The sequence below is a fragment of the Ahaetulla prasina genome, chromosome 1, assembly GCF_028640845.1.
Source record: "Ahaetulla prasina isolate Xishuangbanna chromosome 1, ASM2864084v1, whole genome shotgun sequence".
In the NCBI taxonomy this organism is placed as follows: Eukaryota; Metazoa; Chordata; class Lepidosauria; order Squamata; family Colubridae; genus Ahaetulla; species Ahaetulla prasina.
In genome coordinates this window covers 190,813,260-190,830,326 of record NC_080539.1, presented here as the reverse complement: position 1 = coordinate 190,830,326, position 17,067 = coordinate 190,813,260, and the positions used below count along the sequence as shown (strand labels likewise).

The following is a 17,067-nucleotide window of genomic DNA, read 5'->3' as shown; positions in this document are numbered from 1 at the left end:
AATTACAGAAAATTGAAAAATCAACTTAATGATTTGAAAGCAGATTGGACAAAGACGTTCTGCATGGCTAATGAATTGTTTTCAAAAAATTAGAATTTTGTAGCTGGAAGTACTAAGTGGAAAGAAAAAAAGGATTTTGTTATGTTTAAGATTTTGAGCTAATTGTAGTGCCATCTAGTGGTGACAGAGAAAACTAAATAGACATAATGAACAAAAGAAGATGAGAGCAGAATGACCTTGGACAATGTTTTGGAAAATGGCAAGAAGATTTTGATAAGAAGTGGTCTTGTGATTCTTTAACAGAAGGGGGGGGGGGAAGAACAACAAAAGTTTTTGTAAACTACTAGGATTGAGCTGTCTTGTTTTGTTTTTTGTTTTTTCCTTTTGCTTGAGGGACTTATAAACCTTGGAAGATTTTGGAATAGTGGTATTTTGGAATATTATTATTTTTTTCTTTTTTCTTTTCTATTTTTGGTTTGTGTCTTTATTTTTATTTTTCTCTTTTGGCTTTTTCTTCCGGGATTAAAAATTTTGTGATTGGTATGGTTCTTGTTTTTCATTTTGGTTTTTTTCCCCTCCATTTTTGTAAATTTTTCTTAGAACATACTTTACACTTTTTCTATTTTTATTGAGTGATTGGACATTTTGAAACTCTTAATTGGTGAATTTTTATTTTTGTCCTGATTTGTTTTTTTCTTTTTTCCTTTTGCGATTTTTTTTCTTCCTCTTTGGCTTTTTGGGTGATTGTTAATTTGTTTTTGGCATTTTGTTTCTCTCCGAAACATATGTGGATCAAGATGAATGTACTGCCAAGAATGTTGTTTTTCTTTCAAACAATCCCAATAAAATTGGAGAAGAAATATTGGAGAAGAAATATTTTGAGAGTTTGAATAAAGTGATATGGAAATATATATGGTAAGGAAAGAAAGCAAGAATTAATATTAAATTGCTTCAAGATTCTAAGATTAGAGGAGGATTTGTTCTACCAAACTGGGAATTTTACCACCAAGCAGCGATGCTAACTTGGATTAAAGAATGGATTTTACTGAGAAATACTGACTTTTTTTTTTTTACTGAGAAATACTGACTTTGGAAGGACATGATTTGCAACTAGGCTGGCACGCGTTCTTATGGTATGGAAAAAATAGAATATATGGATACTTCCAGAGGCATTGTGTAAGAAATGGCTTAACAGTATGGGAGAGAGTGAAAGAAAAACATTATATGGAAATACCAATGTGGCTTTCAACAATTAAAGTGTTGACACATCTGAATATGATTAACATGAACAATATTGTAAGGTATAAGGACATCTTAACAGAGAAAGAAGAACTAAAACAGAAACAAGACTTAGAAAAACAAGGGATTGAGAATCCAAGATTCTCAAGAACACAAGATTGCAAATACAATCAAGATATGATAAAGATTTGGAACAATATGGTTTAAACTTGGGGGAATCAGAGTTGGATCAGATAATGAATGGAAAGGATGAAAAAAATGGTTAAAAGATTGTATAATTACTTATTGCAAGTTAGACTAGAAGATGAAGAAGTAAAAGAGACAATGATAACATGGGTGAAAAATTTTGGTTATGCAATAGAATTAGAGAAATGGGAACTATGGAAAAGGAATTATAAATTGACAATGGCAACTGCATATAAAGAAAATTTATATAAAATGTTTTATAGATAGCACATGCCACCAGAAAGGTTAGCAAAAATGTTTAAAGATAAATCAGCTAAATGTTGGAAATGCTCGCATTTACCAGGATCATATTACCATATGTGGTGGTCATGAACAGAAGCAAACAATTACTGGTCTAGAATACAGACATGGTTAGAGGAAATGTTATAAAAACCTATAGAATTAAAGCGAGATTTTTTTATTGGGTATTTTGCCAGAAAGATATAGCAAAGAAGATATGTATTTAATTATACATGTAATAACAGCAGCAAGAATTGTATTTGTGTAAAATTAGAAGACTGAGAGAATCCCGTCAGAAGGTGAAGTAATAAAAAAGATTTTAGATTGTGCGGAAATGAATAGATTGACTTTAAGAATAAAAGATAAAGAGGAATCAATGTATTTCAAGACATGGGAAAGATTTTATGTATAGTTAGGAAAGAGATATGAATAAAAGATGATAGATAAACAATTTAAATAATGGAAAATTAAATGAGGGAAATGACAAAAAAGAAACAGAGACCCAGATAATGCCAGAGTAAATGGAAAAGGGGGATGAGATTATAAATATAAATGTACAATTATGAAATGATGGATTGGATAAAATGGAAAAGAAACTGATAAGAAAGTACAGAATATTAGAAAACTGGAGCTGCTCGGTTACCAAGTAAGGGAAATATTATACAAAAAAGAAGAAAGAAAGAAGAGAGGAATAGAGGGTAAGATAGAGGAGGTGAAGGAGAGAGATGAATGAAAGAAAGGGGAAGGAAAGGAAGACAGGATAGGGGACAAGAATAAGGGAGAGGATGAGAAAGGAGGAAAAGAGGAGAGGAGTGGGGGAGAGGAAGGGGAAGTAGGAAGGAAGAAGGAGAGGAGGAAGAAAGTAGGAGAGGCGAGGATGGAGGGAGGGAAAAGAGGAGAAGAAGGTTTGTTGTGAAATGAAGGGAAAGAAAGGGTAGAAGAGCAACCCCAAATGTAATTAAAATGTTTTATATTGCAAAATCTCCATTCCCACCCCACTCTGGGGCCAGCCAGAGGTGGTATTTGCCAGTTCTCCAAATTACTCAAAATTTCTGCTACCAAGGATTAGACTGGAAGCGTTGCGGCAAGACAGTTGGGGAAGAGCGAGCTCCGTCGAGCTGTGCGAATTCCTGGGATGACAAACTGCCGTCAAGGGGTCTTCGCACCAGATCTGTCCTGTAGGGACAGTGAAAAAGGAAAGGAACCTCGGATGACCAAGAGGAACCGGCAAGTTCCTCGGAGGTCTGAGGAAAAGCTCTTCGACTTGGCGGCGGTGGCCATAGCAGCCATCGTTAAGCTGGGGCAACTGGACCAAGATTTTGAGCAGGAGCGGTGTTTTGGACGGAATGTTGAAGCCGGGTGAGTGAACACCAACTCACAAGAAAATACTTTCATTTGAAATTGCCAAGAAAATTTTTTTGGCGGTGGAATAGCAGCTAAATTGAGAAGGAACGGAAATGCAGTAAGAAATAAGAGAAATGGAATTATTTACCATAAGACCTGAAAGGAATTTGGCCTTTTAAACTGAATTGGAGAGCCCCAAAGCAGAAGGGGGGAAAAAGGAGAAAAACCCTCAAATAAAGCTGGAGAGGCTTGGATATTTTTAAACTTGTTTCCGGAATATAAAAAGAAAGCGGGGCACTTAGAACTACAACGTGGTGAAATCTCTCTGACTTCCCTTTTTCCCCGATGATTTGGATTGAATATAAATGGGACATAGACTCTAAACTGAATTGTTGGGAGAAATTAAAAAGTAAAAGCAAAGTAAAGTGTGGCTTTAAGAAAAAGAAACAAAATGGATCCCTTTGCTAATTGTTGATGGGAATTGTGGATTGGAAAGAGATACCCTCAGGCGGAAGGGAAAACTACATGGACTAACATCTGCTGTGGAAAATTTTCTTGTTGAAGCGATAAGGCTGGTGAGAACTTTAAGGGAGGATTTTATGCCTGCATGCTGTTTGATTTTGATAACAAAACAATAAATACAACCCTGAAAATACAGAATGGCACAGGAAATAATCGAAATGATGAAAAAGATGGATATGACTTTAAAGCGAGAAATAAAAGAAATAATTAAAAGACCATATGGACAATTAAAACCAGAAGAATTAGGAGCTGCACAGGAATCTACAGAAAGCAAAGAAACCATGAAGCAAGAGACGGCTTTGGAAGACAAAGGAAAAAATATTGATTGTGAAATATTAAATGATTGTAAAATATCAAATGATTGTATGGGGAGCGAAGAAGGGATTAATAAGGAGGGGAAAAATAAGAAAGGAAAAAGCACGAAGAATTTAGATGATTACACTAGGATTGACAATGACAAAAGAGAAATCTTTAAAAGGGGAATGAGGAGACTAAATGGAAAAATATTGCAAACAAGGAGGGCAAACAAAAATAAGGAGGGAAGGAAGAGACAAGAAGAGAAAGAAGGGAAGAAAAAAAATATAAAGTTAAAGGATTATTTTGGGATGAATAGAGAAAAGATATAAACGGGAAGAGAGGAGAAGGAGAATTGATGGAAATACAGGACAAGCAAAGAGAGTAGAGAATTTTAAGAGAAAAGAAAAGAAAAAAGAGGAGGAAGAGAAAAAGGAGGAAAATAAAAAAGGATTGAAATGTATACTGGTTGAAGTAGTAATGGAATTTAAAGCACAAAAAAGAATTGGCAATATATTAAATGATTTAAATATTGAGAATGGAATTTAAAATGAGAAAAAATGCTTGGAGGTTATTAAGGATTTATAAATATTTTAGAAATGATATTCTGAAGAAAAACTGAGTTTTTTCTTGTTTTTTTTCCTTGTTTGATTATGGTTAATAATGTATGAATTGTCATTGAAATGTAAATATATGATTGATGTTGATGTTGGATAAGTAGAAGATATAAAAAAATACAACTATTAAATGGGAATATAAGGGTTTATAGAAATGGGAGTAAAAAAAGGGGAGAAAGAGGGAAAATTTGATAAAAGATTAAAATTGGGTGTGAAGGGTAGATTAGATTTACAAAGAGAAATGTAAGAAGGAAATTAAAAATGAGAGAAAATATATTGATGAAAGCATGTAAGATGTGTTGGAGAAGAATCAAATTTGATATGAACATGTACCTGGGCGATATTCTGTACAGAAAAGATGCATTGTATGTTGTTGTGTGTAAAAAATAAACTTTTTAAAAGTTTCTGCTACCAGTTCTCCGAACTGCTCAAAATTTCTGCCAACGGTTCTCCAGAACCTGTCAGAATCTGCTGGATTTCACCCCTGTATAGGACCATGATGGTGAACCTGTGGCACACGTGCCAGACGTGGCATGCAGAGCCCTCTGCCACTAGCCACAGGAGGAAGGTAAACCGGAAGAAAGAGAGGGTTATGGGGGAGGAAGTAGGGTAGGGCCGGGGCCTCTGAAGGAGGGGAAATGGGGCAACGCATGCAACTGGCGAAGGGAGAGTGGGCGGCGGTTCTGGGGAAAGGTTGGGCCTAGGGAATGGAGCGTTCCCTGACCCAGCCAAGGTGAGCAGCAAATGAACGGACCTCCGGGACAAGGCCGGAGCCGAGGAATGGCACGTTTCCCAACTCAGCCGAGGCGGGTTGCAGCTCCAAGGCCTCAGGGAATGGCGCATCCCTGGGGCCCCAGGCACTGATCCAAGCATGCATTGCTTACCTTTAGTGAGCAGAGCTGAGCGGGCATCAGCAAGCTGACTGGTGAGGTAAAAGCAACATATATAGGGTGGGGGTGGGCAGGGCAAGCGGTAAGCGGTGAGCGGCTGGAAGGGGTGAATAGGTGGGCATGGATGGGGCCAGCGAGAGGTGGTATTTATTGGTTCAGTGAACCAGGTAAAATTTCCACTACCGGTTTGCCCGAACCAGTCAGAACTGATTGAATACCACCTCTGATTCCACCTCAGCAATAGGTATACAAATTAACAGCCTTCAGTGAACTTCCAGAATCATATTTTACCATGTAATAACTTTACGAAGCACACTGGACAGATCACTAATCTTCTGAAAACACCTGAGAAAAGCAGGTGCAAAACTGAAAAGCCACAAAAATTTACTGAACAGACTGGCTGGAACATCTTGGAATGCTGATCCTAACATCCCATGGACAACAGCCTTGAGTTTTATTCTACAACTGAATATTGTACCCACATCCAACTGGTCAATGTCCAACTCTGCCAGACAATGCATATCATTTCTGTCACATTGCATCCCACTCCTGTGTACTGGTTACCAGTATTTAGTAATATCATACCGCCGCACATTAGAAGACAACAAGCTCTTGTTCAGCTATAGTCAAAGCCCTGAACAAGATTCCCCTTGTTGTGACTGCCGGATGCTATGGCAGCAGTAGCAGACAAGAGGAGCGGGTCTCTGCACTCCACACTGAGTTCTTCCTTTGGAGGGCTCTGAAAGGAGCTACTGCCACCCTGTAGGGGTGGTGAAGAAATGAGGGCACAACAGCAACTCTCCTGTTGGACTCAGGGCTTCTTCCTTTCCCTTGACGAGGAGGCCATCATGGCTGCCACGGCTGGGACAGCCACGGCAACAAAGAAATGTGAAGCGGTGAGCGGCTGGAAGGGGTGAATAGGTGGGCATGGATGGGGCCAGCGAGAGGTGGTATTTATTGGTTCAGTGAACCAGATAAAATTTCCACTACCGGTTTGCCCGAACCAGTCAGAACTGATTGAATACCACCTCTGATTCCACCTCAGCAATAGGTATACAAATTAACAGCCTTCAGTGAACTTCCAGAATCATATTTTACCATGTAATAACTTTACGAAGCACACTGGACAGATCACTAATCTTCTGAAAACACCTGAGAAAAGCAGGTGCAAAACTGAAAAGCCACAAAAATTTACTGAACAGACTGGCTGGAACATCTTGGAATGCTGATCCTAACATCCCATGGACAACAGCCTTGAGTTTTATTCTACAACTGAATATTGTACCCACATCCAACTGGTCAATGTCCAACTCTGCCAGACAATGCATATCATTTCTGTCACATTGCATCCCACTCCTGTGTACTGGTTACCAGTATTTAGTAATATCATACCGCCGCACATTAGAAGACAACAAGCTCTTGTTCAGCTATAGTCAAAGCCCTGAACAAGATTCCCCTTGTTGTGACTGCCGGATGCTATGGCAGCAGTAGCAGACAAGAGGAGCGGGTCTCTGCACTCCCACACTGAGTTCTTCCTTTTGGAGGGCTCTGAAAGGAGCTACTGCCACCCTGTAGGGGTGGTGAAGAAATGAGGGGCACAACAGCAACTCTCCTGTTGGACTCAGGGCTTCTTCCCTTTCCCTTGACGAGGAGGCCATCATGGCTGCCACGAAGCTGGGACAGCCACGGCAACAAAGAAATGTGCAGAAGCGGTGCAGATGAACAGTGATTGGAGCTGGGTGAGAAGATTCCTTGGTATTTAGACCCTAACTTTAAAAGAAAAAAGAGGAAAATCCAGGAAAAAAGACTCTTAGAACTATTTTTTAAAGCTGTGAACTACCATGGAGAGAAAAATCCTAGACCCCAAAAAAAGGAACTAGGAAGAAAAGCTAAAGACTAAAGACTAAAACATAGAAAATTGGATTCTTAAACTGGGTAGGGCATTATAAAATGCTGGAACTATCTACCTAAATCTACTTGAATAGCCAATTTTGGTTCCATAAATTGAACTAAATTTGGATTAATCAATTTTTCAGAACTGAAACAATGCTGAAACCTAAGCTGAGGGCACTGGTGAATGGAAAATATACCATACCCCTACAAGATTAGGAAAATTCTTAAGAGAAATAAACAACATTCATCTGGAGGATTGGGCATTCCTGGGCAATGGTGATATCATCAACTAATCCTTTCAACCCTGAAGCGCCTTGGTGCTTCTGACGTGAACACGAAAGAAATCAACATACCAACAGGATCACATTTCCATCTTCCCCGACCTTGGCCAAAACATGTACAGTTCAGCATGTGTCCTTCTTCGTGACGTTTGTGAAAAGTCTGATTAACGTCATATGTGATCCCATCAACTATACACTGATCTATTTCAAGAGAGAACATATCTGTATCATTGGTTACTTTGAACAAATAATGGCTGTAACTTTGTACAGCTGCATATTTTTCTCCATTCAGTTTACCAATATCTCTCATAAATGAAATACCGTATATACTCGAATATAAGCCGATCCGAGTATAAGCCGAGGTCCCCAATTTTACCCCAAAAAACTGGGGTAAACTGGGGACTCGAGTATAAGCCGAGGGAGGGAAATGAGGCAGCTACCGGTCAGGGAAAGCCTCCCTCCCTCAGCCGAGAAGGCTGGCGGCTCCCCCGCCCCGCCCTCTCACTGCACCGGCAGGGCTTCCCCGCGCTAATGCAAAAGCCCGCCAAGTTTGCACCATCCGGTATAATGTGAAAAAAAGGAAAAAAAAAAAAACTCGAGTATAAGCCGTATATACTCGAGTATAAGCCGAGGGGACGTTTTTCAGCACAAAAAACGTGCTGAAAAACTCGGCTTATACTCGAGTATATACGGTAGTTTGTGTTTTTCCATATTCAAAAAGCTTCCAGCAAAATAAGCAAGAATGTCATATAAAGTATTTAAAAAGTTAATTATGATGTGCGTTTTCTATAAACATTTGTATTCTTTGTAATCTTTTAATAGATCTTGAGTCACTAATATGTCATTTCTTCCTCAAAGTTTGTAATGACTAGTCACTCCAACCCATACCACATGCATCTCTTGATAAACTGGCTACAAATACTTATATCATAAAGTAACTCAATTCACTCATTAGGTTAAACTATGCCTTGTTTAATAATGATTTAATGAATAAACCACAATTATTCATTAATAATTGGGTTAATAAACGGGTTATGGTGTTAACCCATAAATCTAGTTTACAGAATCATAGGTTACAAATAACAATGATTCTATTCACATATCTTGTTATGTCCTTTAATTGGTTTTGGCTCTGTTTGTGCATAATTTCCATGACATATGAATCTAATCTGAGATTTATACTCAATAAATAAGATTTGTGCATGATATGTTATCACAAAGGCTTTGCTTATGATTCACTGAGGTTTCAAGGAACTGATGTTTTCACATATACTAAAACAATATAATATGATATGATATGATATGATATGATATAATATAATATATAAAAAGGTATTCCTCAAATATTTTTTTCTTGCTATAGGTCCTAGAAAACAAAGTTCTGTAAATGATTAGTCATTGTTGGCTGTATATGAAAAAAGTTTAACAGTTAAATGAAACTGATCCTATTCCATAGTCTTCTTAATGTACTCTAATTCAGGAGAGAATCTGTGCCCCTTCAGAGACAGCTCTTACGTTTTCCTCATTGTTGACCATGCTACTTGAGCTGTAAGTAACCAAGACTTTCCCAATTCTAGCATACAACCTACTGTAATAACTCTTAACTGGGCATATCACATTATGAGTAACAACAAACCAAACCAAAAATACCTCTGAGCTGGGAATATGCAATGCAGGTCCATTCTCCACGGCCATTTCCCACACAAGTACATCTCATCATATGACCCATATCATGCTGTTTGTCCCACTGATCTCCAACACGATACATAACACCCTCATTTGTCGTACAAATCTCTTCATGAGCTAGTAAACATATAAAAATGAATTATGCTTATTTTATTACTTGATTCTTGTTCATGAAAATAACAAGATTGACTCTTAGGAATTTTATTTCTTCTGTACTTATTTTATATCAGTGCTAATAGTATTCATTTTCTTCTGAGCACTTCAAATATGAATCTCCATTTGAACCTTGTATTCTCAATGTGTGTTAAATAGATTTTCAAATTTTATTTTCATAATAAAATTGTAAAATCAGTTTTACTAAGGCTAATTTTTATATGCAACAACTAACTGCATATACAAGGTGAATGAATATTTATATCAAATCATATTTTCATAATTCCCAAGAATTAAGGAATAACATTGGGTGCTAACAGACATATGTGCAATATACCTGCCATGGGACAAAATCCAAACTTTTGATCAACATCATAGTTTGAGGTAGTTCCACACCACTTCATGTTATCTCTTCGTCCTTCAGAAGTACAATCAGTGTAATTCCGATTATTATAAAGGAAAGGAAAGTGACACAGGGCACCATTGGAATTTCCACCACGTGTCTGAACCAACACTGCAAGAAAACAATTGTTATTCAAATAAATACTGTAGCTTAGCTTTACTATCTGTTGTCCAGCATACCACACTCATGAAAATTATTTCTGAATAATTTATAACTGAATAATAAGAACTTTATTGCGATCATTTTTCTTTCATTAGGAAGTCATTTTTCTTTTGACAAATGGGAAATCACTATTTAAAGAAAATATGTTAGGAATTAAGAAATTGAGAAACGAGAAAAAGAAACAACAAAGAATGGCAATTTTTGCCATTTTTATGTGAACTACTGAGAACATAAAATGTGGAAAAGAGGTGTTTTTTTTTAACTGATCAACTATCTAATAAAAATTGATATGTTTTCAGGTTTTTGACTACAAATGTAAGCTGGGAACATCTTTATAAAGAAGTTCCAAACAACAAGACATATATCAGGGTCAGGTCAGCTTGCAACTTCAATTAGTTCAAGAGCTGCACCGACCTTTGCATGTCAAGGACTGCATTCCTAAGTGGTCACAAACAGGCCCTATTTGGTTAGAGGGCCTTCAGGAAAGTTAAGGGTTGAAATGGGTTTTAAGTATCTATAAGGCTTAAAACATTCATTTTATTTCTGCTCACTCCTCATCTTGGAAAAAAAGGCCTGAATGCTTTGCTCTATCCACTTTGTGTGACTTAGCCTCTCACTTCTGTCTTGGTTCCAAAATGCATGAAAGCAGCTACAAGTCAATAGCTAGTCCATACAGTAACTCTCTGCCAAAAACTCAAACTAGTTTTGTTCAAACAGGTCCAAATCAATCTCATGAAAAACTTCAGAACTGAAGAAATCTACTATCAAGAAAGTGTGAACAGCAAAAGGGAGCTCCGGAATGATGGTGTTATAGTGACAGTACTGGCCTAGAACCCAAGAGACAGTGAGTTCTTAGGCAGGAAAGCCAGCTGGGTGACTTTGAGCTAGTCCTCCTTTCTGAGCCCAACCTACCTCTCACAGGATGGTTGTAGTAGGAGACCAAATTATACACAGGCAGTAGAATTATTAGATATGTTCACCGTGTATCTAGTCATATTTGATTTTACCAAAATATATAAAAAGCATAATAAACATCTAATAACAATATTAGAGAGCAATCATCTCCAATAAGCTCAAAAATCACAAGCTCTCTGAAAATCTTGTAAAAAAAATAGAAACCTCTGGCACAGGAAAAAAAATTGAGAAATCGTGAGGCAGAATTTAACTGTATTTTCAGATTATACACCCAGTTCTCTGCAAGAACTGTCATGGCAATAGCAGAACTATATTGTTTGCATCGTCTAAGATTAAAAATTAAAGTAAGGCAAATAGTCATAGCTTTTGGTATGTTTCTTTTATATAATGGGTAATCGTAAAAATCTTTAAATTATTTGACAATTTCTTTTTTAATAAAATAATATTGAATATTGAAACTACACAAATGAACCCCAGTTTTAAGACATGTGTTCCTCTAGACCTCGCAGGGTAAAAAAGCACAGTAGCCCCTTGCTGGTTCTTAGGGCTGCCATATGGCAACCTGGCTGAGAATTCCAGCTTGGAGTGACATCAGAGGATTGTAGTCATCAGATTCAAAAGACCTGTCAGATCCGTGTATCTGCCATTCTTCGTGGAAGAAGGGGGCGATTTGGATTTGTCACATTTAGTTCTCTTTCCTATGTATTCCAAGTATCCTATTTCCTGCCTGGTCCTTTGTATAAACTTTGTATAAACTTTAACCTGATTTATTCTGCCTGGTGCCAGAAATGCCTGGAGAATTCTCACCTCTTGGGAAATGAGAGGGGGGGGGGACACGTGTGGATTGCAAGATGGCTCTGAGAAGCTCTTCCTATCTGCTTCTCAGAGAGGCCAGTCACCCTGGCGGATTGGTGAGAATCCACATCAGATGATGGGGAGGGGTTCCTAATTCTCTTTATCCTGGACTGTATGCCCTGAGGGACCTCAGAGCCTGCTTTGAATTTTGACTTGCTTTCATCCCTTTTCAAATAAAAGGTTCCTTTTGAAATACGAAGTTTTTAAGAGTTCCTACTTTCTTGGAAGGGGGAAGAGGCTGGCCCTTACACAAAACCTCTTTCCTTCTAGCCTAATATAGATATTGGGCGTCTATCTTTAAAAAGAATAAGAAATGCCAGCCAAACACAGGCAGAAAACCAAAGATGTAGACTATTAGCTTTATTTCTATTTAATTCACTTCCTCCTCACAAATATAGGTGGACACCCAAGTGAGCAAAATGGCACAAACTATTTTCATCTTTGAACATCTCTGCATATTGTATTCATTGTATTCATTGGATTAGTTAATGGGATGAAAGCAAAACAACTGTTAGCAAACACTGAACACTGATTAGCCTCAATTCTTCCTAACGACAAGATTCCTTAGCTAAAAATTGCAAAACTGACTCCAACCCATTGTTACCCAGTTTCATTTCAGCATGAAACAAAAAACAAAGATGATTTTAGACTTTTGGAAAGACTTAAACATAAGAAGCAATCACTTAGAAAAGGAGCAGAAAACTACTTTTATATAGAGGGTCAGACTGATTTATTGTATGTTAAAAGCCATACTCCAAAAGTGGGCATGGTCAGAATAAAGATGTACAGGAGCAGAAAAGAAACAGTGGGATAATGACATTTTACAAAGTAAGAAATAACTAAAATATTCTGCCTCAGGCAATAGTCAAGTAGATCCCTTCAAGACATCTAGGGAAAGCTTGCAATCTGGTATACAATATTACTGTTTTCATTTTACCTGATAAGACATTTGTAGAGATGTACTATCCATTGCTATCTAGTTAAGCTGTGGTGGCCTCTTGATATAAAACTAGCTTTTTTATGCCAAACCCATTTCATGGGTTTTAAGGCACTGAATAGCCTTTCTGATAGACTTACATTTAACTTCTGTATCTCTCTTACACTTTCCTAGTTCTCAAGACTTTCCTCGTATCCTTCATCCAGTGCAGATCCACCTCTCCTATTCCCAGCCCAGCCTTTTTTTAAAAGGCATGTTAATCATACTCAGTGAAAGAATGCTAAATTATAATTAATATATTCTGTACTTCCATGACCACACTTTCCCAATGGACGCTAAAATCTGCAACCTATTTCTCCCCAAGATATTTTTTTCTTGAAAATGTTTACCATTTTGCTCTGTACAAAAGGAGTAACTCTTATCCTGGTCAAAGTTGGAGGTTGTACTGCACCAGATATTCCCATCATGACGTCCTTCAGAAGTGCATGAATAGAAAGTCCTTCCATTATATGTGAATGGGAAAACGCAAGGGTCTCCATTGGAATTGCCACCGTAAGTTTGGGTCACAGCTTTAAAACATGAAATACCATTATAATTATACAAGAATTTGGTGTCATTTGGTTTCACAAAAATATTTAATATTTAACATTTATTTAAAAATGCATACTATAGTGGAACTTTAGTTTTTCAAACCAATGGGATCATAGCTCCTCTCTTTGAAAACTTGAAGTATGTCATTTCAATAACTGTTCAAGATTGAACAACGACATCACACAAATGATGCAAATTACATTACTTGCATCAATTTACATCATTTGTATGATAATTTCATTACACAAATAATAAAATACAGTGGAAATTGCTTTCAAAGTCTGTTGTAATCCAAAAAAATTTCAAGATTTCACTCTGGGTGTGGGTTTGGGTGTGGGTATAGCAGTAGAGGGGGTTTGTATATAAGAAAAAGTCAGAGTTCTGGTTGGTTTTGGAGGGAGGAAGATAACAGTATCCCAAACCAACCACACTAAACTATCTTCATATCAAATCCATTGAGATCATTGACATTATAGGCTTAATTGTATGAAGGGCAGACTCATCACATAACCTTGTATAAATGATGCTAATCACTTGTTTTTCCACAGTAGTGACCTTCAGCCCAGTTTATGCCAATCAGTTAGGAACATGCATTATCATAGGGTAAATGATTGAAACATCTTTTATATACCAATAAATATTTAAAAATATGTCCTACCTGTTTCCTGGCAGCTGATTCCATTGCCCAGACAAGTACAAAGCATATGCTGGCTTCCCTGTGCCTTAAGCCACTGCATTCCCAAAATATATACCATACCACTGTCAGTTACACAATGCCCAAAAGGAGCAGGCTGGGGCTGTGGTTGGTAGAGTGCAGTTCGTACATCTGTGATAGTTGCAGATGCACTGCCTGCATATAAAAAAGCAATGATGTTTTGCAACAGTCAATAAGAAATACTGTATAAATATATATCACTTGATTAAAATTGATTAGGATTACTTTTATCCTGTTTTTAATTAGTTAGCCACCAAGTCATGAATTTGAAATGGGCAGCTATATAATACTATGGATGAATGGACAGACATAATCTTGATAGTCTCCTGAATCCTGTAATCTGTTGTAGTCAAATTACCGTAATGTGGAACTTTGAAACTTCCAACATTAGTGCTGTTTTTACCATTTTGACTGGAACCAAAACTACCACGCAAATTGTCCTCTCAACATCCTAGCAAAGCTGAATTTCTACTGGGAATGCAACAATACTTTTGATCAGTTTGCTCTAAGATTATCAGAAAGTAACAAAACATTTACACTCATGTTAATGAGCACCAGTAGTTTATCTTCCAACCCACTGCACAGTGAGAGTCCAATTTTACATATCCCCTGGAAGATCCAGCCTCTGCTGATACACAGGTGGCAAAGGAAGGAAAGTGTTCTGGGCAGTTGTGAAATCCAATTTTTTTTTTTAACTACCGGTTCTGTGGGCGTGGCCTGGTGTGGCTTGGTGGGCGTGGTGTGGCTTAGTGGATGTGGCTGGGTGGGCGTAGCAGGGGAAAGATACTGCAAAATCTCCATTCCCAGCCCACTCCAGGGGAAAGATACTGTAAAATCTCCATTCCCACCCCACTCCAGGAAAAGGATACTGCAAAATCCCCATTCCCACCCCACTCTGGGGCCAGCCAGAGGTGGTATTTGCCGGTTCTCTGAACTATTCAAAACTTCCGCTACCAGTTCTCCAAACTGCTTAAAATTTCCGCTACCGGTTCTCAGGACTGGTCAGAACCTGCTGGATTTCACCCCTGGTTCCGGGTCTCCATCAGTAACTGCTTCCACTGGCAAATTACTTTTATAGTTAGGATATTTTTCAGAATGTTCCACTGGAATCTGCCTTCCTGTAACTTAAATTTATATTAAGAAAAAGCAGTGGTGAAATGCTCCCAGTTCAGACCGGATCACCTGATCCAGTAGCGATGGTGGCGGGTGGTTTGGAGAACTGGTAGCAAAAATCCCTGCCCCCCTCCCCCCCCGCATGCCCAGCTGAGCCACGGGATCATCAGAGGGTTTTTTTTACTTTTAAAAGCATTTTTTCTTTGGCCAAAAAAAAATGTTTTTAAAAGTTAAAAAAAAAAGCCTCTGATGATCACACGGCTCAGCTGGGATTGTCAGAACCCTTTCAAAGCATTTTTTCTACAAACTCTTCGGCCAAAGAGGTTGTAGAAAAATGCTTTTAAAAGTAAAAAAAAAAGTTGACCACACCCACCCAGTCACATTACCCACCCACCCACCCCCCAAGCCAGTTTGAATACTTTGAATTTGAATTATGATTTATTTTTTTTTGGTTTACATTTATATCCCGCCCTTCTCCGAAGACTCAGGGCGGCTTACAGTGTATAAGGCAATAGTCTCATTCTATTTGTATATTTTTACAAAGTCAACTTATTGCCCCCCCAACAATCTGGGTCCTCATTTTACCTACCTTATAAAGGATGGAAGGCTGAGTCAACCTTAAAATCGTTCAGCTTCGGGACGGTCTGGACCAAAATTGCAGTGACTCAGGGGAGGCGTCCGAGGGTGGTCTTGGTGATATTTTATGGGATGAGTTTGACCCTGTGGCTCCCGAGGACATGGACAGGTTGTTGGGTAGGTTGAATGCCACCACATGTTTACTGGACCCGTGCCCCTCCTGGTTGGTGCTGGCCACCCAGGAGGTGACACGAGGCTGGCTCCAGGCAATTACGAGTGCTTCCTTGGTGGAGGGAGTCTTCCCGGCCGCCTTGAAAGAGGCGGTGGTGAGACCCCTCCTCAAGAAGACTGCCTTGGACCCGGCTGTTTTAAGTAACTATCGTCCGGTCTCAACCTTCGCTACGGCGAAGGTTGTAGAAATATGGTGGCATATCAGTTTCCTTACACCTGGATGAAACTGTCTATCTAGACCCGTTCAGTCCGGTTTCCGGCCGGTTACAGCACTGAGACAGCTTTGGTCGCGTTGGTGGATGATCTCTGGAGGGCCAGGGATAGGGGTTGTTCCTCTGCCCTGGTCCTATTAGACCTCTCAGCGGCTTTTGATACCATCGACCATGGTATCCTGCTGCGCCGGTTGGAGGGATTGGGAGTGGGAGGCACCGTTTATCGGTGGTTCTCCTCCTATCTCTCCGATCGGTCGCAGACGGTGTTGACGGGGGGGCAGAGGTCGGCTCCGAGGCACCTCACTTGTGGGGTGCCACAGGGGTCGATTCTCTCGCCCCTCTTGTTCAACATCTATATGAAGCCACTGGGTGAGATCATCAGTGGCTTCGGTGTGAGGTACCAGCTGTACGCTGATGACACCCAGCTGTACTTTTCCACACCGGGCCACCCCAATGAAGCTATCGAAGTGCTGTCCCGGTGTCTGGAAGCCGTACGGGTCTGGATGGGGAGAAACAGGCTCAGGCTCAATCCCTCCAAGACAGAGTGGCTGTGGATGCCGGCATCCCGGTACAGTCAGCTGCAGCCGCGGCTGACTGTTGGGGGCGAGTTAGTGGCCCCAATGGAGAGGGTGCGCAACTTGGGCGTTCTCCTGGATGGACGGCTGTCCTTTGAAGATCATTTGGCAGCCGTCTCCCGGGGGGCTTTTACCAGGTTCGCCTGGTGCGCCAGTTGCGCCTTTCTGAACCGGGATGCCCTATGCACGGTCACTCACGCCTCGTGACGGCTCGCCAAGATTACTGCAATGCTCTCTACATGGGGCTCACCTTGAAGGGCATCCGGAGACTGCAGTTAGTCCAGAATGCGGCTGCGGGTGATAGAAGGAGCCCTCGTGGCTCCCGGGTGACACCTATCCTCGCAGACTGCACTGGCTACCTGTGGCCTTCGGGTGCGCTTCAAGGTGTTGGTGATCAC

The 17,067-nt window shown here is 39.5% G+C and overlaps 1 protein-coding gene across 12 annotated transcripts in view; it reads right to left on the bottom strand.

The window, feature by feature from the left end:
• FN1 (fibronectin 1) overlaps positions 1 to 17,067 on the bottom strand; it is a 148,770-nt gene that overhangs the window by 117,272 nt on the left and 14,431 nt on the right. For all 12 annotated transcript variants that reach the window (XM_058185952.1, XM_058185959.1, XM_058185970.1 and 9 more), the window contains exons 8-12: positions 13,906 to 14,097; positions 13,046 to 13,225; positions 9,722 to 9,898; positions 9,196 to 9,348; positions 7,618 to 7,746 (exon numbers count right to left, since the gene is read on the bottom strand). In XM_058185952.1, the coding sequence (XP_058041935.1) occupies positions 7,618 to 7,746; positions 9,196 to 9,348; positions 9,722 to 9,898; positions 13,046 to 13,225; positions 13,906 to 14,097 (831 nt within the window). The remainder of the gene's footprint in view (positions 1 to 7,617; positions 7,747 to 9,195; positions 9,349 to 9,721; positions 9,899 to 13,045; positions 13,226 to 13,905; positions 14,098 to 17,067) is intronic.